The sequence below is a fragment of the Amphiprion ocellaris genome, chromosome 10 (assembly GCF_022539595.1).
Source record: "Amphiprion ocellaris isolate individual 3 ecotype Okinawa chromosome 10, ASM2253959v1, whole genome shotgun sequence".
Classification (NCBI taxonomy): domain Eukaryota; kingdom Metazoa; phylum Chordata; class Actinopteri; family Pomacentridae; genus Amphiprion; species Amphiprion ocellaris.
In genome coordinates this window covers 23,951,917-23,979,735 of record NC_072775.1, presented here as the reverse complement: position 1 = coordinate 23,979,735, position 27,819 = coordinate 23,951,917, and the positions used below count along the sequence as shown (strand labels likewise).

General features: G+C 40.0%; 1 protein-coding gene across 1 annotated transcript; it reads right to left on the bottom strand.

The window, feature by feature from the left end:
• Window positions 1-140: 140 nt before the first annotated feature.
• paxip1 (PAX interacting (with transcription-activation domain) protein 1) lies at window positions 141-25,067 on the bottom strand. The gene is made up of 23 exons (XM_055014645.1): window positions 24,889-25,067; window positions 21,786-21,920; window positions 21,336-21,379; window positions 21,120-21,183; window positions 20,573-20,683; window positions 20,300-20,375; window positions 18,848-19,375; window positions 17,434-17,546; window positions 15,278-16,088; window positions 13,891-13,985; window positions 13,642-13,737; window positions 12,954-13,091; window positions 10,533-10,654; window positions 9,327-9,511; window positions 8,552-8,595; window positions 7,332-7,399; window positions 7,097-7,199; window positions 5,498-5,666; window positions 5,281-5,381; window positions 4,766-4,900; window positions 4,418-4,493; window positions 2,600-2,659; window positions 141-439 (listed from the first exon to the last, which is right to left on the bottom strand). The coding sequence occupies exons 1-23, from the start codon at window positions 24,967-24,969 to the stop codon at window positions 423-425; spliced, it is 3,372 nt and encodes a 1,123-aa protein (XP_054870620.1). The 5' UTR covers window positions 24,970-25,067; the 3' UTR covers window positions 141-422.
• Window positions 25,068-27,819: the final 2,752 nt, after the last annotated feature.

Below are 27,819 nucleotides of genomic sequence, written 5' to 3'. Positions count from 1 at the left end.
TGACCACAGTGCACACGTCTGATGTTGCTCACAGTGGTCCAAGGGACGCTCAGGGAGTTTGTGTGTTTGCTCAGACTCATGAAAAATTACAGGGAACATTGGTGTTAACCCATTTTACTTGATAAGAAAGCAAACAACTGTTTTAGCACAAACAAATGTAGTTTTTATTTAAAAAGCAGCATGTAGAGCTGAAGCCTTTACACATCCTATTTCAACAGGAAAAGGGTTTGATCCTCCATAATTTAAGCAATCATTTCACAAAAATAACATCCATTTATTTATTTCAAACAGGTAACAAAAAGCTACAAAATGACTGGAGATCTATGCACAAAAATAAAAACATAGAAAAGTCAGTGTGGCTGGACTGTACACAGGAGGCTTTCTCATCTCTTCTTCTTCTTCATGTCATCAGTGTGACTCAATCAAGTGAACTTATAAGTGTGACTGTTAAGGAAACTTAGTTTTTTCACTGGTATCACAGTAACAACACAGCTACAACTGTTCACTACAAATCATAGAACAATAACGCTTTAGGTTCTGGAACTAATGCAGGATAGCACCATCTTGACTTCACATGTGCTGCTGTCTTCTAACATTTAGTCAACCCATACCAATTTAAATGAGGTGGCCAACACACCAGCAACATGCCATGGACTCATACAGAGGGTATCTAACGGGCCGGCTCGGGGAGATGGCAGAATTTAACGGCTGATCTCTCCTTTGTCCTGTGTCACTAACACTTCTGAGCAACTATTATTCATTTGAAAGCATTACAGAGACATACACTACCATTCAAAAGCTTGGGGTCACCCAGGCAATTTCATGTTTTCCATGAAAGCTCACGCTTTTATTCATGTACTAACATAACTGCAGAAGGGTTTTCTAATCATTAATTAGCCTTTCAACACCATTAGCTAACACAATGTAGCATTAGAACACAGGAGTGATGGTTGCTGGAAATGTTCCTCTGTACCCCTATGGAGATATTCCATTAAAAATCAGCCGTTTCCAGCTAGAATAGTCATTTATCACATTAACTATATCTAGACTGGATTTCTGATTCATTTAATGTTATCTTCATTGAAAACAAATGCTTTTCTTTCAAAAATAAGGATATTTCTGAGTGATCCCAAACCTCTGAAAGGTAGTGTACATGTAAAATATACATGTGTCATACCATTAATTTTAAATTATTCTGAATTATATCATGGGCTGCACAGTGGCTTGGTGGTTAGCACTTTCGGCTTGAAGCTAGAAGATCCCTGGTTCATGTCCTGGCCTTCCCAGGATCTTTCTGTGTGAAGTTTCCATGTTCTCCCTGTGCATGTGTGGGTTTTCTCTGGGTTATCCGGCTTCCTCTCACAGTCCAAAAACATGCTGAGGCTAATTGGTAATTCTAAGGGTGTGAATGTGTGTGTGATTATTTGTCTGTATATGTAGCCCTGTGATAGACTGGTGATCTGTCCAGGGTGTCCCCTGGCTTCACCCTAAGTCAGCTGGGATAGACTCCAGCCCCCCAACCAACCTAATGAGGATTAAGCGATGTATAGATAATGGATGGATGAATTAATTATATCACCTTACAGAAACTGCCTTACTTCAGAGTTGAACACTGAAGTATTTGCTCTGACCTAAAATTAAACACTATCAGATCAGACTTACTATGTTACATTTACCCCACTGTAGGAAGAAGTACACCTTTCCTCACTTGAGATTCACGTCATATTTCAATACTTTGTATGTCTACCTATATCTTCTGATGACAGAATCAATCCTCCTGAGTACGGAGGATACCAGTGTTGCACTAATTTGTGGAGAAATATTTTGCCATTGTTTACAATTAAGTTACACACAAATTGTGGCGTCATTTTAGAACCACTGTGGCTCTGATTAGTGGTACTATGACTCGTATGCCTCCCGATTACCGCTGTATTTCTGAAGAGTTCTGGTTTGTCACCAATCTTCCTGATTCCTTTTCCATCTTTGCAAAGTCTCATAAACAGATATTTCAGTTCCTCCGACAATTTATTTCCACGAGGAGCCATGATGCAGACATGCAGATAGACACAGCCCATCTGTCCAAAACAGAACGCTCTGGTGTTCACGTCATTGTATAACTATATTCATGCAGTTAGACTGATTAGAAATCTCATGTATACCTAATATTGTTTAATGAACACAGGCTTATTAATTTGCGTTACAGTGATCACAGGTGTATTTCCTTTTGTTCCACTGTTTTTATTTTTACTGTGCTATATTTTTAATATAAGCTCTCTAAAGTGTAAGTTTTTGATTGATCATATGAGGAAATTCTCTATTTGCCAACTTAGAAGTAATAGACATATTGTAAGTAATCATTTGATATTTAAATGATACTGCACAGGGCCGCACTCACTTCTGCTGCATATTGTACATATTTCCCTGCAACTGATACTCCCTCAGAGTGATGTTTTAATTCAGGAGCAATGCAGCAGATGACTGCCTGTTTCTTTATGTGTTATCACACTAAAGGGGACAGGCAAAAATTATGTAGTGAGCCACAGTTACTGACCTACAACAAGTTTTTTGCTCTGAGCTGTCATTGGCTGTAAAGGATATGAGTCATAGTCGAGCTTCTGGGTGAGAACTCCAGTCAGGATGAACTCCGCGTTGTGGACATCTGGACAACAGAGACATCAGACAACATCTGAGACACACTACAAACACTTCAGCACAAGTTCTAACGGAAGAGGTTGTTATCTTTTTACTGGCTGTTTACAGAGGTCCTGTGGAGTTTTAGATGACTTTACTGAAGACACAAATGACCCATGGTTGAATTTTATGCTGACCGCTGTGTTAAAATAGGCATCATCAGCCTTGATACTGATCATTTGGATAAGATTTACAGCTGTTAGTACAATATACACACACTATCGGTCAAAAGTTTTTGAACGCCAATTTTTCCAGCGTTTTTAAAATGAAATTCAAGTAGTTCAAGTCGAATGAATAGCTTGAAATGGTACAAAGGTAAATGGTAAACTGCCAGATGTTACAAAACTAAAATGGTAAGGTTACCTAAAACTGAAAATAATGTACATTTTAGAATAATACAAAAAGGCCTTTTTCAGGGAACAAGAAATGGGTTAACAACTTAAAGCTGTTCTGCAGCAATGGAGGTTGATCAAGTCTTGAAAGTTGGTGCTACCAAATCCTACAGATGTCCCAACTTTTCTTGGTTACTTACAACCCCCCTCTTCATAAAAGTAGTGCTGGAACACACCATGGCACCATACCCTCTAGAGCATTATTTGAATATTGTACAGCAGGAAGTAGTGTGGTGCTATAAAAATGATGAGGAAAAGGCAATTAGCAATAGACGACAGACAGACCATGATAACACTTAAAATGTAGGTCTTTCCTACAGAGAAATTGTAAAGAAAGTCAAGGTGTCAGTGAGTACAGTTTTCTTCACCATCAAAAGGCACTCAGAAACTGGGGGAAACTGTAACAGGAAGAGGTCTGGAAGACCCAAAGCCACAGAATCAGAAGACAAGTTTCTGAGAGTCAACAGCTTGGTGATAGGCGGCTCACAGGACAACAGCTACAAGCACAGCTTAATAGTGGTTGTAGTAAGAAGTCTCAGTTTCAACTGTGAAGAGAAGACTTTGAGTTGCAGGTTTGACAGGTAGAGCTGCACCAAGAAAGCCATTGGTAAGATGTCAGAATAAGAAAACGAGGCATGCCTGGGTCATGAACCACCACCAATGGACTACTGAAGACTGGAAGAAGGTATTATGGACTGATGAATCAAAATTTGAAATCTGATTCATCACGCAGAATTTTTGTACGCCGCGGAGTAGGAGAAAGAATGGTTCCTCAGTGTGTGACATCAACTGTCAAACATGGAGGAGGAAATGTTGTACAGAGTGAGAGGAACCCTGAACCAAAACAGCCAACTCAGCATTCTGCAGCACCATGCAGTACCCTCTGGTATGTTCCTAGTTGATCAGGGGTTCATCCTACAGCAAGATAATGACCCAAATTGTAAGTCCAAGCTATGCCACAACTACTTCAGGAAAAAAGAGCAGGATGGTCAGCTTGAAAACATGGACTGACCAGCACAGTCTCCAGACTTAAACCCCATGGAGCTGGTTTGGGATGAACTGGACAGAAGAATGAAAGCAAAGCAACCTACAAGTGCCGCACAAGAACTTTCTGAAGAATATTTGATTTCTATTGTGGAAAGAATGCCATGAGTGTGTTCAGCTGTTATATCTGCCAAAGGTGGCTACTTCGATGAGTCGAAAGTTTAGAATACATTTTGGTTTCTAAATAGATTTCTTTTTTACTTAATTTGTTCTATGCTTCTCAAAGTACAATAAGACATAAACATGCATGATTTCCAATAAAAATATGTGTGTGTTTGTGTAGGTCTTACCAATATTTTTCAAGAAGTATTCTCTACATAGATGGAGGTCATTGTCACATGAAATTAGGATGATATCTGGAAGATTCTGTAAAAACAAATAATTAAAAAATAAAAAAGAATATTTAGTTAGTACTAAAAACATGCTAGACCATTGTCAGAGATATTCTAGCATCTGCTTGCGCTTTATTTTAATGAAAAATAATGCTTGTTATTGACTTTTGGATTTTTGGACAAGAATGTATTTAGGACAGTCATTTGTTTCATCTTTTCCAGAAACAGTTGGTGTTTCAGGACATGAACTATACATTTTCCCTGAGTGCACAGGGAAATGAAAGAATTCCAGCTTCATTTAAGCACCTTGTTCTGTTTATGTTCCATTATCTTTCTGTATGAGGGCTGTTTAGCGAGCAGCTTTCCACCAGCACTCTCCAGGATGGACTTCATGGTGCTGAGGCTGGGGCAGATCCCCGGAGTGAGGTAGAAGTACTTCCCCTACATCAACCATCACATGAAATACACAGACAGACAATCAGGACACAGTACATTAATCAGAACTACTCCCAGTTAATGCAACATCGTCCGAGCTGTGTGAAAGCTGTGTTCTAGTTTTAGTCAAATTCAGTCATTTGATTTGTAGACATTCCAGTAACATCTTAATGAAAATTTTAAAGTTTTCATCACAGTCCTTTGAGATATATATATATATATATATATATATATATATATATATATATATATATATATATATATATATATATATATATATATATATATCTCTCAAAGGACTGTGATGAAAACTTTAAAATTAAGTTTTTTTTTTTAAGTTTTTCCTTTCATGAATACTGGTGTGAGGGTGAAATGTGTTGTTTAACCTTGAAGAGTGGTGCACTGTGAGCTCTCTTTAGTGACTCCTCCAGACTGAAGCCAAACAACACCTCTGCCTCTGCATCCCTCAGAGTGTAACTCTGCTCATCTGCAACACGCACAGACAAACACATTAGTTTATGTTTCCAGCAGTAAGGAAATTGCATACTGAATGAAAAAACAGTCAAGCAGGTTTAGTAATGATATGAAACCACAAACACATACCCACAAACTTCTGGCTTCTCCAGCTCTCCTCCAGCCACTCTGGGCTGATGATGTGTTTCACCACAGACATGGCAGTGAGAAACTTGACAGTGCGAGTCACCTTACTGGCCACCAGGTGAGTGGCTTTCAGGCTGCTGTCGGCTACTTCACCACCTAAAGCATGTAATCTCTGCAAGAAAGGAGTAGATGAAGACACACGCATGAAACACAACAGAATGGAGAAGTGAATGTTGACACTAAAAAAACAGTTACTAGTGACCTTATTTTAGTACTTGATTGTTACTCTGCCAAGGAACTGCGGAGTTATGTGACAACTGGCGTTGGTTTGTGTGTTTGTCTGTTGGCAACATGACTCAAAAATGGACTGACGAATTTAGATGAAATTTCAAGGGAAGGTCAGAAATGACACATGGACCAAGTGATTAGATTTTGCCAGTGATGCGGCTTATTGTCTGGATCCACGGATTGCTACAGATTTCTGTATCATTGCGAGATAGTAGTACAGCATCACTGTAACTATGACAACAAGTGAACACTACATCAGCTGCCTGCTGACGATCACATGATTGCGATCCTACTACAAATCCACCGCTGCAGACTTATTGCGACTTAAGTTCGTTTTATGCTTGCCACGTCCGCAAGGTCCGTGCGGCTCTGTACGAACAAATTACTTATTTTAGCAGCCACGCCCTCTCACACGGCCCTTCTCAAGCGGAAAATTTCCGCGTCACCCACCTTCAACTTTTTCTAACTACGCAGACAGAGACACACGGAAAGCTGGCAGAAGAACAGGAGCTCCTAGCAGGAGAAGTTCAGAAATACAGGCATTTATACAATTCATCACAGAGATCACCATGACAACCGGGTTATGAACAATTCATGGTGTGAAACTAAAATTAACTGCTGAAATGCAACTGTTCAGTAAAATGGCATGTTGTAAGTGCAGTAAACAATGGCAAACTTCTTCTATTCTAGTTTAGTACTAGAGTAGACTAGGTAGACGTGTATTTGTGATACACTGCCCCCTGCAGTTTGGGAGCAGATGCCACATAGACTATAAAGTCTCACACGGTCTTTGGAGTGGATTTACAAGAAAGCATATCCCCGCCTTTATCTGTTGGAAATGATACAAGGAACAACTGATTAAATTGTGGGGGTGTTTCCGAGTAACCTCATTTCACGGCATCTGCTACATATTTAGGTCACGTGATTCGGCATCCGTACATAACGTACACATGCGTAACACATGTCTGTGCTCAGCGCAAGGTTATTTTGCTTGTGGGTACATTTATACTAAATGGCCACATTTTATGTTTCCCCTGATTTTTGATCATCAATAACTAATAAATAAATGCTGCATTTCTTAAAAAAAAAAAAAAAAAAGAATAAATTTGCTGCATTTCTGACAATGCCATATGGGGGAATGAACATCCTTGGTGGAGTACTGCGTTCTCTGAGTGCTTTTCTTGTTTGAGGAGTATAACATTAGCATTCTGCTTGATGGCTGGTCATTGTCATACAATCTGAAGCCGAAATGGACGCAAGTGAGAAGAAAGGTCATCTAATAATACATGTAGTGAGTGTTCAGGCAGACTTTACCTTTGTGTACTGCTGTACTTGCATGGGCTCAAAGCCTGTGAACATCACCCGTGGGGTGGACTCTGGAGGAAGCTTCTTACTGGGAGACTGGATCTCTTCCAGTCTGCACACACACATGCAAAATTCTGCTTTTACTCAAATGATCATGAGAAAACAGTTATCTAGACAGATGTGTGGGTTAACTCTGTCCATTCTTCAGTGAAGGGCAGGGTGAACACAGATCTGCTGTACTGACCTGGCCTTCTTGTTTGCAGGTGGGTTGGTGGAGTCAGTGATCTTCTGCTTCTGGAGCAGTTGGAGACTCTAAATGGGAAGTTAATAAAACAGATACACATAAGCAAAGCTAATAAGGAATGTGGATGCAACTTTGGAGGATTTTGTCCTCTATTTTTGGATAACATGAAGGCAAATAAAGATTTAAAGCCTGGTGCTAACCCAACACTTACCATAATTGAAAAAATATTCAAACTAAACATATGACTTACAAAATAGAGATGTGAGGTCAGTATTGAAAGGGTACTGGTCTCTCAGAGCTAATCACAAAGTTGGTAAAGTTGTTAAAGCAGGTGCACTGGCATGACGTATTTTTTTCAGTCAGTGAAGTATAAGGAATTTTGGTTTAGTCAATTACTCGAAGAATCATTTCAGCCCTAGTGACATTACATTTACAGATGCACCATGAATGACTGTAGATAAGTAGCCAGACAAGATGACTCCCAGTGTACAGAAGCCTGGCACAGGAGGAATACTGCAGCAATAAAATAATCCAAAACATATTGCCAAAATCAGTTTCAAAGAGAAAGGTGGAACAACTCAACTCCTCCAGCAAAGAGCAACTGAAAAAAATACAGCCGTGGAAATAAATATTAGACCACCTGTTTTCTTTACAAAGTCTGCACAGCTGACTTTTAACATTGATTATTTAAAAAAGTTCAGGGAAGAAGCAGAAAATGGTGGTCACAGCAGTCTAATAATTAGCTCCAAAGCTGTAGTCTCTGAAGAATAGCTGAACGATTCTCCACAAATTAGTGCAACACTGGCATCCTTAATGCCGAGGAGGATTGAGACCGTCATCAAAAATAAAGGTGGACATCTGAAGTATTGAAAAAGTTAAAAATCTGACTCTCAGAAAATGAGTTACTATGATGGGACCTGTATTTTTACTGTAAATCTAAACAACCGCTTTTCGTTGTATATGAGAGTAAATACCCCACATTTCAACTTAGAAGTAATTAAATTATTGAGTGATAGAATTCTGAATCCTTTGACATTTAAGTGATATTGCACAGGGGTGTACTCACTTCTGTTGTATACTGTATCTTTCAGATGGAGCTGTGTGAGGCTGCTCATGTACATAAGGATGATACAACAGAGCAAGCTGACTAATGACTGAGCTGTTTTTTGACACACCAAATAGAAAACAAGTATGAAAAATAATGTGGCACGAAAACTCACCGCCAAAGCTTCAGGCGATACTTTGATTGGTGTTCTCCAAGCAGCTACAGAGAAAAACAGAAGCCAAAGTCAAGACACTTTCAGACACACACATTACACCATAACACAACAATTCCAACTGATACATTTTTGACTTTTATATACACTACCGCTCAAAAGTTTGGGATCACTCAGACAATTTCATGTTTTCCATGAAAACTCACACTTTTATTCATGTACCAACATAATTGCACAAGGGTTTTCTAATCATCAATTAGCCTTTCAACACCATTAGCTAACACAATGTAGCATTAGAAGACAGGAGTGATGGTTGCTGGAAATGTTCCTCTGTACCTCTATGTAGATATTCCATTAAAAATCAGCCGTTTCCAGCTAGAATAGTCATTTACCACATTAACAATGTCTAGACTGTATTTCTGATTCATTTAATGTTATCTTCGTTGAAAAAAGCTGCTTTTCTTTCAAAAATAAGGACATTTCTAAGTGATCCCAAACTTTTGAATGGTAGTGTACATTATCAAGCCTACGGCCTTTACATTCCTCCTGCCATGTAGATAGATGTACACAGAGATGTACACATCATAAACAACCACACATTGCTTTCTTTGCAGGTGGGATATTCCACAGTAAGGTATGAAGTTAAAAAAAAAACCACAGAACACTGTGTGTAATAACCGGATGGTTTATTGTGTAATATCCCAGATATTTTCTTTCTTAGATATATTTTACCAACCCAACCCATGATAAACTACTGGTCCCATTATCAAGAACTTACCCAGCAAGTTCTGGACCAGCTGAGGGTTAGGCACCAGTGGTTCAGGATGTGTGTAGATGGAATATCTGCTGTGCTGAATTTGTCTCAGTGCCTCAAAGTTGCCCAATAGTATATCGCATAACCACTGGGCATTCACACAAGGGATCTTCCACTCCTTGGCTTTCTCATATTTCAGTCCACTGGGTCTGAAGAGAGATCACCAAGACAGCTATTATCACCAACAATGTACCTGGTTCTGCATAGGCTTATATGGGTGGCAGAAACTTTTCAGAAGTGAAGCTCAAAATCTTCTCAACTCACATGTGACACAGACATTTCACATTACTCTTTTTAGATGTACAGTACACAGTATGAGATTCTGACAGTGGGTCACTATAAGACTGTATGATCTACAGCACTAACACAAGTTCATAATCAAAGTCCCTTTCAGACATGATCTCCTGTTAACTGATCTGATGGGTGTGAATGTGTCTATATGAGAACCCTGCTCTCTTTCCTGTAAAACTTGTTCCAGCAATCTTACTAGGTTGAAGCTTATAAAAATTCTGCATCACTTCCAATGCAGCACAAGTCTGTCCTGCATGCAGTTACATTAAAGATGAGGCACACAAACGACAGTCTTGTCTTCCTGTAACGGTGTGTTTAAGTGGCATTTGAGAGTAGCTATTTCAGTTTCACTCTTTAACATATGTAATTTTCTAATTTTCTGTGATGGTAAGCATCTTCCTCTGGCACTTGGGTTTGGTGTCAGAAGCCTTAGAAGGCACAGAAAGTTTGATCGACATCGTAGGGCTTGAAATAAATTACATTTTTGTGAGACAGATGAGACAGATTCTACGGTCACTGCACCAATCAGCACCCTGTGCTGTACGCAAGACATTTTGTTTCGATTTAATATTGTTTTTATTATTATTTTTTACATGTTTTATATCGTTTTCAATTTTGTAGGCTAGAAAATGCATGTTTTACTACCAAAATTATTTAAATAATAAATATACAAAAATATTTATATACTGCAAAATCCCGCGAGAAATCGGCAATACAAAATTAGACGTATACAATTTAAAAATCCACGATACATTGAGGCCGCAAAAAGTGAACCGTAATATGGCGAAGGACGACTGTATATTGGTGCATTACACTGGATATGTAACACGGCTACTAATGATTCTCTCTGCAGGCACTCATTCATCCCCCCAGTCTTACTCTTTACAGATGAGGACAGTGTTACTGCGACACAGATATCCAGTGTATCTGGCACCAGCCAGGTAAGCCATCAGCTTCAGGTCATCCCTGTCAGCATCCACAAAACCAGTCACTGATATGATCTGAGGGGAGACGGCAACAGAGAAAATGTGAGAGTAATTGGATGATAGGTATACAAATACAATGATGAAAAATAAGACGCTGGTAATCACCAAAGTGTGTAGATTTTGTCCACTTTGCTGGTTTTGAATACACTCATATATTCAGCAAACACAGAGGTAGTAGGTTTGTAACTTATTGTGGAGAAAGACCCTAAACCTAGTTACACAACTTCATTCCACAACAGGACTAAAACACAGAAAAAAAGCAGTTACACAGGCCTATCTTTTCTTCCTGTGTTTCAGCTACTGTCAGAAGTATAAAGTGCCTTGCAAAAGCATTCATACCCCTTGAATTTTTCCACATTTTGTCACGTTACAAGCACAAACTTAAATGTATTTTATGTGCCAGACCAACACAAAGTAGCACATAATTGTGAAGTGGAAGGAAACCAACGCATGGTGTTCAAGACAGGTTTTCTTCCAGGACGGCCCTGTATTCAGCTCTATCCATCTTCCCATCGAATCTGACCTGCTTCCCTGTCCCTGCTGAAGAAAAGCATCCCAACAGCATGATGCTGCCACCACCATGTTTCACGGTGGGAATGCTGTGTTCAGGTTGATGTTCAGTGTTAGGTTTCCACCACACATAGTTCAATTTTGGTCTCATCTGACCAGAGCACCTCCTTCCACATGTTTGCTGTGTCTCCCACATGGCTTGTGGCAAACTGCAATGCTCCATGTTGTGGGGATGCTCTGCTTCAGCAGGGACAGGGAAGCTGGTCAGAGTTGATGGAAAGATGGATGGAGCTAAATACAGGTCTCTCCTGGAAGAAAACCTGTTAGAGGCTGCAAAAGACTACAGACTAGGGCGGAGGTTCACCTTCCAATTTGATTTATGATGAAGTTAGTTTGTCCAATTACTTTAGATCCCTTAAAAAGGTGGAGGGCACATATAAAATGTTCGTAATTACTACATCGTTCACCTGATTTGGATGTAAATACTTTCAAATTAAAGCTGAAAGTGTGCACTTAAAGCACATCTTGATTGTTTCATTTCAAATCCATTGTGGTGGTGTACAGAGCCGACATGCAGGAAATTGTGTCAATGTTCAAATTTTTATGGACCTGACTATGTCTCTCCACTGAAAGTTTTTAAGTAATTAAGTAATATATTCTGCTGCCTCTCCAGCAAGTCCGTCATTCCACAGATGGACTCCAGGATTCTTGGACTGCAGGTGGAGACAGTAGTCTGTTATCTAATCATGGGCTTACTTCATGGCATCCTTGTTTTGCTCTGTGGTCTCAGTGAGCTTGGTGTAGCGACACCAGTATTGCACCTGCTACAGGTTCTGGTTGGAGTGACTCCTCAGCTCACAGTGGATCTCCCGCACAGCAGAACAAGGTCTACCATCACCGGGTGCAGTAATGCAGTCCAAGACAGTGAAGTCAGAGTCTCAGATGGGAAAACAATAATAATAAATTAAAGTTGCAAGCCACAATGAAGGCAATGCTTGCACCTTCGTGCATGTCGAGGTGCTGGTGGGATGCTGGTTGTAACAACTCATGACCATCGGGAACTGAGTGAATTAGTATGTTTCTATGTCCTGCCTGAAATGTGTAGCAGTGGGCATGACATATTTCATGTTTTATATCACTCCCTGTGTCTACCATGTGACGTTAGAGAACATGTAGCAACCATAGGAACCATGTAGCCTGTATATCATGTGTAGAACACACAAGGTACATTTTATACACAAGTACCAGGACTTTCTGCATCCAGCAAATCTGAAAACGTATATATATATATTTGATTTTCAGCGAAGTCCTTTTTGATGGTAAAACATCAAAAGTTGCTGTGATACTGTTGACATTCAATTCAATGAAATATCAAATGCATTGTGAAGGCCTTTAGATTATACTGACAACATATGATGCTTACCTGATTATTTCTCTAGGAGTTCATCAATTTGGTGACAAAAACTTGTAATAACACACATGATATGAATACTAAGTATGAAAAATACTGCCATAGCTGCCACATATGAAGGAGTTAAAGGCCTACACTAATACAGATATTTTGTAAAACCTTTTTTTATTTGCTCCATTAATCCAGTAGGGGAATATTCTCTTTTTTGTACATCCTAGCTGGAAGCTGGGGTAAGAGCACAGGGTCAGTCACACTAAGGTGCCCTTGGAGTAGACTGGGTTAGGGACCTTGCCTACGGGCCACACAGGGGCAGCTTGGTGTCAGGGATGGACCCCCAATTTTCTAATCAGTGTGTGAACAAATGTAGCAGCTGTTTGTGGAGTGTGAACCTACATGATGAGAGCAGGGTTTGGATCCAGGAGGGAAGGCGAAGGGTAGATGTAGCGTCCGATGAGGCGGAACCATCCTCTTCCTCTTCAGCACAGTGTTCAGCCAGTGAGCGGTCACACAGCGCTTCCCTTCTCTCAGTGCCTGACAGAGGAAAGGATTTTTTTTTGTTAAAGTAAACTAAATCAAGGAGCATAAGTGCTCTACATTCATCTCACTGTGCATCCAGACTCCTCCTTCTGCTCCTCCTACTGCATCACAATGCATGATTTACAGCCGTAGAGTACTTTGCACAGTTTAATTAGGGTGGGTATCATTTAGACTTTAATGGTAGTAGTACTCAAACGGATACTGCTTATTAATCTGGTACTTTAACAGCAACCTCACTGCTTTTTTTTAAGAGAAAACAAATGTAGTTGGACCCTCCCCTTGCACATACAGGCTCTGACAAAAAGAAGGCATCTACTGCGGATTGGGAATTCCAAAAATGTATCACAGAAGAATTAGAAATCCAGTTGCTAGGATAAAATGTGCAAGACAACATGTATGTAGCATTAACAGGAAATGTATTTTTCTAATTTTTCTAATACCGATAGCAGAACTGGTCATGTCAAACCTTTGTGATCCCCTGATCATTAAGAATAAATACCAGGTCTCAGTATGGATCGCTACTTCTGATGGCATGAATCCTTACCTGTACGTACGTGCTGCTGACTTGACTCTCACAGAGCAGGTGTGTGCAGCGGCTGGTCAGAATGGGGTCAATAGCGCCTCCACATGCCTGGATGACCTGTAGGATCAGTTTAGTAAACACACATTGACCTAAATATTTTGATTATTTTGCCACCAACTCTGATGCTGTCTTGCTGTTTATTTATCCCAGCCAGTTTCAAAAGGAAACAAGCATCTTTATGCTTTTGCTGTGACTGAATGTCCGTCTTACCCTCTTCCATGTGGCCAGGAGTTGTTTGTCAGCCATCTGTTCTGGGTAGTCAGCAACAGCAAACACACAGCCCAGCAGAAAGCCATCCTGTGGAACTACGATTAAAACAGGGTTTATGCTCTGTCCGAACTATGGTGTGAAAAAAAAAAAACAACCCTGGCTCCCTTTCGAAGAGTCAGCTTCTCTTTAGTAATATGAAGCCAGTCATTTTTAACCAAATTATTATGATCTCAATCACTAAATTCTGAACTTCTGAGTGTGCTTGGACATTACTCTTCCATTAAGAAGAGCTGAAGTCTTTGATTGTCAGCTGGCTTTAAAGAATAAATTGGGACTTCTCTTCAGACACACAGTTCTGTTTTTGGATCAAGATGTATATCTGCAAGACCCCTACATGAGGGTGTCAAAATTTAATAAAGTTACTGCATGATTATGATAACTGCCCTGTAATTAAAACGTTGCTACAGTAGCCAGCCTTGGCTCATATTTGGATAAGCCACATTTCTGGGTTTCAAACCAGCAAAATTTTAAACCAATGGAGGACGACGCACCTTAAACACCCATCTTCATGTCTGTGCTTGGAAGCAACGACTGGCCAGGTTGTGTCAGAAGTAGTAATTTAAGCAATTAAGAAATATATAACTGGTATCTTCTACTTTTTAAGGACCAGTAGTAGATTGTAGTTTGAACTGATACGCAGTGGTTGAAAAGTGCAGCATTTAGCCTTGTGCCCAGTTGAGAAACTCAGGAAAAAGCATGGCTAAAAAAAAAAAAAGATATTTTCAGAATAAAATATTTTTCTTGAAAAACAAGTCTGAGTCATTGTCGAGCTTAACATTAATTCAAAACTATGATATGCAAAGGCAAATATTCATTGGCATGCCAGATTGATTAATACCACGCTGTAGCAACAGAACAAGATGCAGGGGGTTGCATTACGACCAAATTGTGTGCTGGTTCGACCAACTAAGAAAGTTAGTAGTAGGTTAAAACTGTTGTCTCCAATGGTTTTACTAATTCTTCTTTAAAGTCTCCACATGTCTGGATGACCTGTAGTGTCTTTATGTGTGACACTCACACTTTTGTGGTCTCGTGGTAAAGCTTCATCACATTTTCAATCATCTACCTACTGACTATTAGAGCTAAGCCAAACTTTAGAAACATTGTAAAACATAATCCGTATCAGTCAGGAGAATTGCATTTAGGAAACTCTGAAGTTCTACTGAACTTCTGTGCTCTTCTATGATAGTGGTACTAGTGGTCAGTGTAGCACTTTGATCCAAGCCGATTACATGTTTCACTACAAACCCATCAATTACACCAACATAAAGCATTACAGCCTGAAGTGAACCTGATCACCCTCCACTCTGATTCTCGTTCTACTCACTTTCTTGTCCCAGCTCATGTCCAAACAGCTGGGAGATGTGAGGAGGCTGCTGGAGCTGAGGCTGCAGCGTAATCGTTGTCTGCTGCTGCTGCTGCTGCTGCTGATGTTGTTGCTGCTGCTGCAGGGCTTGCTGACTCTGATGCTGCAGAGCCTGCTGCTGCTGTTGATTTTGCATGTGCTGCTTCTGCATTTGCTGCATGTGTTGCTGCTGTTGCAGGAAATGCTGCTGTTGTAAGTGCTGTTGGTGCATCTGCTGTTGATTCTGCTGCTGTTGCTGTTGTTGTTGTAACATCTGCATACGCTGCTGCTGCTGAAACTGTTGAAGCTGTTGCTGCAGTGCCTGTTGCTGCTGCAGCTGCTGCAGACCTGGCCGCAAGAGCTGCTGGGGTCGCAACTGCTGCTGGGAGAATGCATGCTGTTGCTGCTGCTGGGAAAACATCTGTTGTTGGTGCAATTGTTGCTGTTGCTGCAGAAACTGTTGCTGCTGTTGAGGCAACTGTGGGAACCCTTGTTGTTGAGCACCCTGTGACTGTTGCTGTTGTTGATGTTGTAACTGCATCATCTGATGCTGCTGCTGTTGAAGCTGCATCATGGGATGCTGTGGTTGCTGTGGTAATTGCTGATGTTGTTGCTGGGAAACCTGGTGTTGCTGTTGCAGTAACTGTTGCTGCTGCTCTGCTGTGAGAGGCTGGCCGGCCAGTTTGGACTGATTAAACAGAAGAGAGTTGGTGCTGTTCGGGGTCTGAGGATGGCTCTGATTGGTCTGCTGCTCAAGTGGTTTTGTCTGATTGGCTGCCAGATTCTGGATGATCTGCAAGAAAGAACAACAAAGAAAACATGTTTAAATTTAGAGAAAGTGGTACTGTGCAAAGACATTAGGCACTTGTGAAAAATGCAGTTGCAGAAAATATGCTTTCTAAAAGAATGAGTAGTCTCTTTTGCTTCTACAGAAGAGCTTGGACAGCACATTTAAAACACCTGTCTGTTGTGAGGGCTCTGGCTGATGCAGAATGACCACTATGTCATTCTTTGTCACACTGCTAACTCTTCTCATGGCGCAGGATTTTACACAAGTCTGTTTCAGTAACCTCACATTTTAGGCTGCCTGCCCCGTGCTAGTTTTGTTCTCCTGCACAGCTGTTTCAGTTTCACTTTGTGATTTTGGTATAACCATCCCGTTATGCTGTTGTTCCTTGGAAGGCATAATAGTTTGAATATGCACTACATGTATACACTGTTAAACTCAGCAAAGAATACAAATACTTGTCAGACACACATGTAGTAAAAATGTTTCATAATTTTGATTGTTGTACTGAGTGGTGCACACAAGCTATTCTGTTGACCTTAAAGAGGGGGACAGTTTCAGCTACACAGTACCACAAAAACAAAACATATAGGTGTATTCTCATTTGATGATGATGGAAAGTTCAGTTAATAAACAGCAGTAAGAAGGAAATCACGTCAGAAAAGAAAATAATATTTTTAGGTAGGGAACATGAGGATGCAGCCACAACTATTTTCGCATTTCAGTGGAGACTAAATAAACTGGGAATGGAATGATGCACAGGCGTTCACAGTTGTACATGGCCCCTCCACTGTCTGTCCAATCAGAACCACGTTTAAGTGGGACATCTGTCATGCCAAATGATATTGGGAAGAATTCCTAATTTAGAAGCAAAATCATGATTATTGTGGGTTATAAAAGCATGTTCTATAAGGAACAGCTCTAACCTTTAAAGCAGTTGTATTATCTGAACATTAAATGTTTAAGTTTAGAGTCTTCTGGAAAATATTACATAATCTAAAATGCAATGCACATTTTGAAAAAAATGACTGAGACAGAAGATGTGAGCTGATAGTGGATGTTTGGATTAAACATGCAAAATCACTGGAAGGGCAGTGTGTTACATTGGTATTTCCTTCAACAGCATTTACATATCTCACTACATGTCTTAATACTGCCAAAGTAAGGCGTGAAAAAGAAAAAAATTATCTGGGACAAATGTTTTGTGAAACATAAATACTTGGCATCTATAGTCAATATTCAATTGCATTAGAAGGAGATTAGTGATGCTAATCAGTGGCAGCAGGCAGAAAAAACAGAGTCCAAGTATTGCAACTATGAATATGTGTAGACAACCGTCGGGGCTTCTTACATGCGCTACATTGGCAGGCCGATTGGTTGGCTGCATGTCAGAGTTGTTGGTGATGTTGCGAAGCGTTCTAACAGCCGGGGTCCACCCAGGGATGCCCTCTGGAACTGGCCCGCCTAAACAGCAGAAAGAGGAGCAACTTTGATCAATAGAAAACTGCTTTAAGAACATCTGTCAGGTAGATGTGATCCCAGCATTAACAGTAAATAACAATCATCCACTTTCAAAACTAGGATTAAGTGCACAGAAAATCTTTCTAATAAAGTCCAAACTTGAAGGGTACATTCTGTGTTGCTTCAAAAACATAACGTAATGCAGTAAGGAGACGTGTTCATTTTACAAGAGTCGATTAGACAGTCTCACTAGTTATCATGATGCAGGGTATTAAATAGAGTTTAAGATGGAAGGTCTAGAAGGATATTGCTAAGAAACACAGCATCAAAAGGAACAACCTCACAGCACAACCACTGCTGGAGACTATCTACCTACATTTTACCTAATGTGTGCGTGTCCATCAGTGTTACAAATACCAGTATTTAGTAACACTTGTCTTAAGCAATGGTCCATTTCACTTGTTCCCAACTTTATCTTTACGCATAAAGTTAAAAAGCCAAAAAATAGTTTTGAAATTTGTGAAAGAATCTGAAAAGGTGTCTCTGTCATAAGTTACACTGTGCATTAACGTAGCTGCACTATTCTCCTTATTTACAGAGTTTTCAGTTGAGATTAGTGTAATATGACAACACCTTAGAAAAAGGTTCAGTATAGAACCGAAATGTCCTAGAACACCTAAATGCAAAATGACTCAAAACTGTATCATCTCTCATAATGTTGCATACTGTACACGCTCAAACTGGAGAGACCAGGTCGACCATCTCCTCCCACCCTCCTCCTTCAACCCAAACTTCTCCCTTCGTCCTCTCAAGCTTGCCCTTCTTCCCTCCCCCACCAGCTCTGGTGACCTCCATCAGCTATGTCCCACATCCCCTCACTCCACCTCCTCTGTTGTCTCGGTTGTCTATGTTAACATGCTGCTGTTACAAATAATTTCCTTCCAAGGATCAATAAAGCATCTTATCTTATAATTACACTATTTCTAAGTTGCCAAGTAAAGTATTTTCTCTTATGCACAATCAAAAACAAATACTTCAGAAAGACTATATTGAAAGCACAGAGCCACAAGTAGAAACTGAATACATCTGTGACTGTGGTTTCTAAAGAGGAAAAGAGTTACAATGTGCAACTCCTCAATAATGTAATTATCCACTTTTTAGAGGGAGCACATTACCACAAGCTTTCCTCCTTAAGGCCAGGATATGCTCACTCAAACTGAAGTCAAACCTGAGAAACATCCAGTGAATCGCTGGATCTATGGATCTAGGAGTAGGAGGTTTATGAAGTGTCTTAGCATACTGACCTTGCTGTGTGGAGTGACTGATGGCAGCAGTGGCAGACCGAGCCTCTACTGGCATGGCTCCTCCACTGCCAGGTACAGGGGGTGCAGTTGCACACAGGTTGATCAGCCCACTGGCTGTGGATGACACGGGGTCTTTGCTGCCAGGTGGCCCAACCCGCCGTCTAGCTGTGCCAGTTGGAATTGGGGGGGTCGGTGGGACGACTTCAGCTGGTGTCCAGTTGAGGTTGGTGCCCTCCTTTTCTGTGGGGGAGTCATCATCAGAGTCATCAAACATGCGCTCACTGCGGCGCTCGGGTTTCCGGGGAGAGGTCGGGGAGACAGAGTTCAGTCTCTTGGGTCCTGGTCGTCTGCGGGGGCTGGACTCCTCACCAGAAGAGCCACCACTGGACAGCCGGGATCGCCGGGGGCTGTAGCTTCCGTCTGATTGAAAGTGCCGGTCATATGACTCTGCTTCACTCTCCTCCTCTTCTTCAGGCTCCACATATATGAGTCTAGGGTGATAGAGTGCCTCATCCTTCCTGCTTTTGTCTTTAAAATGTGAAAAAAGGGACAAATACTGTGCATCCATTTATTGATTTATATCTCATCATATACATTTTTTAGCTACACCAACTTCAATTGGTAACTTTCCTAGATAACTAGATTCAATCATTATAGACAAAAATGAAATTGATCATTAACTGCAGCCCTAGTCCCTAGGATTATTGTTTCATAATGAAAAAGACATAGGCCAAGGTGACACCTTCAAATATCTTCTTTTGTTTGGCCAACAGTCCAAAACCCAAAGATATTCAGTTTAATATCAAATTGTGACAAATGTAAGTAACAGATCTCTAAAATTTGAGAAGTCAATTACCATTAATTGATTACAATTAGGGCTGCACAGTGGCTCGGTGGTTAGCACTGTTGCCTTGCAGCTAGAAGATCTCTGGATCTTTCTGCATGGAGTTTGCATGTTCTCAGAGTCCAAAAACATCCATCCATTCATTATCTATACACCACTTAATCTTCATTAGGGTCAAGGGGGCGCTGGAGCATATCCCAGCTGACTTAGGGCGAAGGCAGGGGACAACCTGGACAGGTCGCCAGCAGTCCAAAAACATGCTGAGGTTAATTGGTGATCCTAAATTGTCCATAGGTGTGAATATGAGTGTGATTGTTTGTCTCTGTGTGTAGCTCTGTGATAGACTGGTGACCTGTTCAGGATGTCCCCTGTCTTCACCCTGAGTCAGCTGGGACACGCTCCAGCTCCCCCATGGCCCTAATGAAGATTAAGAGGTGTATAGATAATGGATGGATGATTACAGTTAACTAATATAGCTGATTAATTTACTGTCAATCAACTAATAGTTTAATCGCACCTAGAGAGAAACTACATCAGCAAAAGACCAGCTACTATGTAAAGCAAAAGTAATATGAATTAAGGAATACATCATTTTGACATGACGTTACCTTTAACAGAATCTGTTATCCAGTCCAGGGTGACAATCTTGATGTTGGGGTGTTTCAGGGCACACTCAAACTTGGCCTGGGGACAAAAAATATATGACCAAAAACACACACTGTATAATTTTCATGTATAATGTTCACCTGCAAAGTACTGTTTACATCATGAATTCGGCTAACAAGCAAAGATGGTAAAGTAGAAAAATTCAATGAATTCTTGGCAATAATATGCACAATGAAACTTGTGTAGACAGGATTACACTCAGAGCATGCACTTACCCCTTTTGGTTCCTTAACCACTAAATGGGTGACCTTCTTGTTGAGGTTAAGCTGACATTCTCCTCCATAGAAAGTTATGTAAGCCCACAAAGTGTTGAGATCATCTGGAAGCTGCATACAAACAAACACACACACACATACAGAAATATATACACAATGACGTGCTTCAGTTTCTGAATAAGTCACAATCTCTCAAAAATAATACTGTCAAGGCCAGAACCTGAATCTGATGGGTTCCATAACCTGAATCTTTTTCAAAATAATGCAGGATCAGTACAACAACATAGAAAGTAGCTTGTCTGTTCAGAAACAATTCACATATTTACTGCTGAATAATTCAGCTTACTAGGTTCTCTCTCACACACATACGTGCACACACACACACACACACACACACACACACACACACACACACACACACACACACACACACACACACACACACACACACACACACACACACACACACACACACACACACACACACACACACACACACACACACACACACACACACACACACACACACACACACACACACACTTACCCTTGGAAGGCAAGCTGTCACTCCAAAGAATATCTGTCCTGATTCTGGGGAGAATCCAGTAACACTGTAGTGTTCATGGTTATAGAAAAATAAAATGTTGTGTACCAGTGAATCTTCTAGAAAAGTCTTTTTTAACTTCTAAAATTCCAAACATTAGTCTCTTATAAACATTCTAATTTTTTTAACTCCAGTTTGAACTTGATATAAGAAGGATACGGTAACAGGTCTCCACATCGGACTGACAGGATCACCCAGGACGGCTGGAAAACACAAGGAGAGTCATGAGCTAATGTAGCATTAATGCTACATAGTCACATCTTCTTCTCAGTTACACAATGACAAGGTGCCTTTAAATCACGAGCATGGCTTGACTGAGAGTGATGCGATTAACCAAATGAGCACGTTTCAATTTCATGCGTTGAAGAAAGAGGTTGACATATTGGAAAATAACCTTGTTTGTTAACCATCTATCTTCAGTCTTGAGGCAGAAAAAGTTTTATACCTGTGTGCTAATTAGTCCTGAATGTAAGACCAGTTTTCATCCAGTTAAAAAGGAAAAAGTTTTAGAAAACAGCCAGTAACTACTTAACTATCAAGGTCACCACTTAAAATGGCTTAAATAAAACCTAACCAGGGCTCAGGAAGATATTCATGCATAACCCTTACCTTGACAACAGGCAGGTCAAAAACTTCTCTTGATTCGCCCACTTCGGGGTTGTCCCCATCCTCTGCAATGATGTGAGTGGCCAAAGCATTGTAGGACACCTCTTTACCTTTCCCTGCTTTCAGCAGCTGTACAACCTGGGGGAGATTTCAGTCCAAACATCAAAAACATAACAAACACACCAATTAAATCAGAGTGCATGACTAAGCGACTGCAAAGTTCATAAAATATTTAAGTAAGTCCGACTGCCCTTGGCCTGAAAGTCTGAAAATGAAATGATTGAATGAATGAATGAATGAATGAATGAATGAATGAATGAATGAATGAATGAATGAATGAATGAATCCTGCTTCAGACTAAAAAATAAATAAATAAATAAAAGACTTCTGTGATCAAACAAAACATTTGAGGATGCCATCTTGGGCTTTCGAAAACACTCATGGACATTTTGTCACCCTTTTTTGACATTTTATAGACCAAATAATTAATCCAGAAAAGAATCAACAGATTAATCCACAATGAAAATGATCATTAGCTTGAAGACCTATTTGTGAGTAGTAACTACATGTATATCAGACAGGAATATAGAGCCTCTCCCCTGTTTGTATTCAAGTCATTTTAAAGGCTACATCACTTAAACAAAGCATTTGTCAAATATTCAGTTCAGCAAAATTCCAATTACAATCTGATATTTGTTTATGTAATTTCTTTGCCCTGCCATCAACATTTTCACCTTCTCTATGACACTGTTTCAATCAATCTCACTGAAAACCCAGATTAAGTCCATTAGAAACCTACATATAGTACCTTAGCAAAGAAACATAAAAGGGTAAAGAGATGCAGTACCATTTCAGATCTGCTATTGTCAGAGTTAGGGATATAATGCATAAAGACCCCCAAAATACCTTTTTGCTTTGGCCTTCAGATCTGGCTTTGCACTAATCATACAGAGCTTTGGACTGCTGAGTTAAATGGTCAAGCATGTTGCCTCATGTAGTGAAGACACTGCAGACAGAGCACCTGTATTTGGGTCAACATCATCTTTTAATTAGCCAAAATATTTCTATACAACTGAAGCAGCACTTCTTTTGGCATGTGAGTTTTCTTTTTGTATGCAGCAGAAAATACAGTTGAAGTAGGATGTGTTTGAGTTAGTTTGCCTTACTTCACATTGCACTTTACGATGTGACTATTGTGCAAGGGCACATTATGAAGTTGTGCAGCCCTAAAATGTTTTTTAAGCACCCTGGAAATTATATGGTTCAATAATAAATGAAAAATGTGTAGTTCTCACAAAATTAAAACACAGACTTCGCTCAGGTCAAGTTGAAAAAACAAAGCTTGCATTTTCAGTTAACCGTCGTGTCGTCCTGCGGGTCAAATTTGACCCGTTTTAAAGTTTGAAAATGTGGAAAAAAAATTTATATTTTCACAGTGAAATGTCTGATGTCCACATTTTAAACATTTTTGGGAAATCTTTGAACATTTTTTGGTTGAAAAAATATAAATGTTAAAAATGTTTCTTAAGAACATTCACAAAATAATCAACGAAATTCGTTGGATTTTGGTTGATATTTATGTGAATGTTCTTAAAGAAAATATTAGAAGTTTTTTCTGATATATCTGTAATCACTTCAGATATTTTTAGGATTTTTTGGAAGATTTTTTACTCATTTTTTGAGAATATTTTCTTGCCAAATTTGGGGGATTTTTTTTTTTTTTAAAATAAAACTTTTAAGGGGGCTGCACAGTAGTGTAGTGGTTAGCACTTTCGCCTTGCAGCGAGAAGATCCCTGGTTCGCGTCCCGGCTTTCCCGGGATCTTTCTGCATGGAATTTGCATGTTCTCCCTGTGCATGCGTGGGTTTTCTCCGGGTACTCCGGCTTCCTCCCACAGTCCAAAAATATGCTGAGTTTAATTGATCATTCTAAATTGCCCGTAGGTGTGAATGTGAGAGTGCTTGTTTGTCTCTGTATGTAGCCCTGCGACAGACTGGCGACCTGTCTAGGGTGTCCCCTGCCTTCACCTGAGTCAGCTGGGATAGACTCTAGCCTCCAGCCTCCCCCCCCCCCACCCCCCCAGTGAGGATTAAGCGGTGTATAGATAATGGATGGATGGCACTTTTAAGGGAAACTTTTAAGGAATTATTGGAATTTTCTTCCTGAAGGTTTTGCAAATTTTCAGAAATTTGGGGATTTTTTTTGCTGAATTTTTTGATTTTTTTCAGACAAGGAAACAATATTTTTTTGGTGCCCATAAATGAGGACAACAGGAGGGTTAGGATGCTCTATGAATTAAGATGCTGTATTATTTTTGTTTCCATGTTGTCCTTCTCTTCTCGTTCAACTTGCTCTGAGTGACACTCTCAGACAGGGGCGTATTACTTCACAACAACATTGCATTTCTGCATTTTACAGAGTTAAATTGATATTATTGAATGTTATCCAGCAGCTAACACGTTGTTTCCGCTCAACACAAACAAGCTCAAAGAGAGGTGCGTCCATGGCGCACTATTTGGCAGGAAGTACAGCTCTGTGCCACAGGTCTCCAGTGCCAATGAGTCAAACAGCGGTGACACATGCGCAGTAATGGGCGCCCAATTGAGCAAGATGTTGGCTGTCACAGGTTGATGTAAAATAACATAAGATAATCCTGTGCGGTGTTTCACCAAGCATTAGAACAGCGATGTAACAGCACTGAGGCCGATAAGCACGGCTGTACATAAAGCATGCTACCAAATGCCAGTTTTAGCAGCAGCTTTACAAGTCTCTGGACAGATAAACCGCAGGCTAGAAGCTAGCAGCTAACCTACGAAACTCACAGCAAATGCTAAAGAGCTGTGTGGAACTGCAGGGCTAACTAGCTTCTGCACTTCATATTCAGTCAACAAACATCACAGACATGCTCACATGCGTTTAGAAGACAGGCCAGAGGGGTAGCCGCGACAGTTCAAACGTTATCTAAATAGTAAGTTTACTGTTTACTGTGTCATCCAGTTAGCTTAGCTGGGTAGCCTCTCCTGCGATACCTCATTTAGACTGAAAGGATCTAGCAAGTTAGCATGCTACCAACTTAGCTATACAAAGCTAACGTCCACAATCTCACCTTTTGGTCAATGTCCCCAACCACGTAGAATTTGACATCTTTGAAAAGTTCATCGGAAACCTTCTTTTCCTCTTCAGACATGATTGTCCATTAATCTCATAGGAATATATCCAATGAGCAAGTCAGAAGCTAACAGAGGAGAGTGTGTGAGCTGCTACAGCTGATCTGGATACCAGAGACACTCTAGCGCCAAATCGCTGAGCGCGCCTTGGACTACAGCATTTTGGAAGTACTGAGGGGGTCGGTGAAATATTACCAGCTGAGAATTCGTTTGTTTTGTCTTTTCTACTCCTCTACTGTCTTGTGAAGCATAGTATTACGATGTCTAAAAATAGTTTATCAAAAAAAATTTTAACTGATATATTCACAAGAACAAAAAATTTAAAATATTTTTTCCCAGACACATATAACCCCCCTGTAGTATAAATGTTGATGTTTTTCTCTAAACGTGGAAGCAGATTATCTGAGGCAGACAGTGAGGTGAGGACATGTTGGTGTTGCATGTCATTTGGAGAGAACGGCACCAAACAGTGGAATTCAGAAAAAAGGGTAAAAGCCGCTGTTTCCACAGACTGTCGTCTGTCAGCATTTGGAAGCATTCACTGTTAGATGCTGCTCCGTAAGAAGCAACGTGATGTAATGGTAACCACTAAAAATATACAGATAATATAGGACTAAGCTGAGAAAGTAGCAACTAATATAAAAAGGTTTATTTCACTTATAAATGAATACTGACAATAATACTGTTGTTTTATCACTACATCTATGCTTTTTGCACTGTATTGTCACTATAGCAATTATCATTTTGCACCACTGTGATTATATATTCTTTTCATATGTGTAAATATCTGTATATGCTTTTTTCCATCTTAATTTATTTTTATTACTACTATTTTTTTCTCTCTTCTTCTTTAAATAGTTATTTTATAACTTTTTTGGTGACACCAACAGCCGAATCCAAATTCCTTGTATGTTGTGTGTGTACTTGGCCATTAAAGCTGATTCTGATTCTGATACAGTAGACAACTAAAGGGAGTACACCCCAGTGCAACATTACTTAAATGTTAAATGACTCAAAATTGTATCAGTCATTGCATTACTTCTATGTTGAACAGTAGAGTAACTGTTAAGAAAATTTAAAATAGTGTAATTTTACTGTGTTAAAATGCAGGCTCTACAGAAGGAATTCAATGCAACAAAAGTCAGTAGACCCTTCACTACTGAGAATTATTTTATTTCATTTTTGTAATACTTCAAGTGACCACCTTTATTTTTGATAACACACCCAATTCCTCTCAGCAGGGAGGATACCAGTGTTGCACAAATTTGCATATGTTGTATGCATGTTTTTCCTATTCTTAAGAGATCTTTTTTTTCAACTAATCTTTGCTTAAAGGGTAGGTCTTGCTCTACTTCTTTAAAAAATATCCCTTAAGGTGTTCAAGCCAGGCAACATACCTGGTCATAATTTTCATTATGGAAATGTGCTTTCCATAGTTGTCTTCCTCTTTTGCATTTTGACATTCATGGTGTATTCTAAAATTCCATCTTTCCAACACCTTTTGCATTCATGCAGCCCCATATTATCACACTGCCGTCTCAGTGCTTCACTGTTAGGACTATGCATTCACTGTGGTAGTCCTGACCAGTGACGTTGACGTTGACTGATGTTATGCAACATTCTTGACGCTCTGAGCTCTTACAGAAACTCTTACTTCCACTGATAACTCCTGTACCAAGTCTAAAGCGATTGCCATCTCTTTCCAAAAACTAGATTGTGAAAGTGTTTCCATAGCACCATTTTAGGAGGACAGCCAATTTGATCTGTGTCGCTATAGCTCATTCTATACCTCCTGATTACTGGTGCAGCAAATTTTCAACAGATTTGTAGTTGGTCACAAATTTTCCTGTTACTCTTTTCATCTTTGTGGCATCTCAGTCAAATTTTCTAATTCTTGCCGCAATTCTTTTCCTTGTGAAACCAAGTTGCAGACATAGATAGACATAAAGAAAGTTGCAAACTGAGAGAGTTCTGGTGTTCACAGGTCATTTTAGAATCATGTTCACAAAATTAGGCTAATGTGAAATCACAGCGGTACTAATTTTGCCTCAGTAGTCATGTTCATGTTTTCTTTACTCTGCCAAGGAACGCGAAGGAGTTATAGGACGATCGGCGTACATAAATCCTTCCTTCCCTCCATCTGTGAACAACATTACTCAAAAACGGACTAATGGATTTGGATGAATTTGGTCGGAAATGTCACAAGGACCAAGTGATTACAATTTGGTAATGATTCAGCTTATAGTCTGGATCCACAGATTTGTTAAGGATTTGCCATTGAAAGATAGCGGCTGGCACGGAGTCACTGTAACTATGACGACAAGTGAACGCTGCATCAGCTGTTGCATCAATTCAGGCAACTACATATTTCGGTCAAGCAGTGCGATATCCGTAAATAACGTACAAATGCATAATACGCCTGTGCTCACTGCAAGGTATTTCTTTTATTTGTTTGTTTATTCCTCTGCCAAGGAAGGCAGCGGAGTTATGCGACGATCAAAGTACGTGAATGCCGCTATTAGCAACATTACTCAAAAACGGACTGACGGATTAGGATGAAATTTTCAGGGAAGGTCAGAAATGACACATGGACCAAGTGATTAGATTTTGGCAGTGATGCAGCTTATAATCTGGATCCATTGAGATTGTAGCACAGCGTCTGATAGCGGCACGATGTCACTGTAACTATGATAACAAGTGAACACTACGTCAGCTTCCTGCTGACGATCACATGATTGCTATCCTACTACAAATCCACCGCTGCTGACTTATCAGAAATGATACGAGGAACAATTGATTAAATTGTGGGGGTGTTTTCGAGTCCCATCAATTCCCGCCACCCGCTACATATTTAGGTTATGTGATTCGGT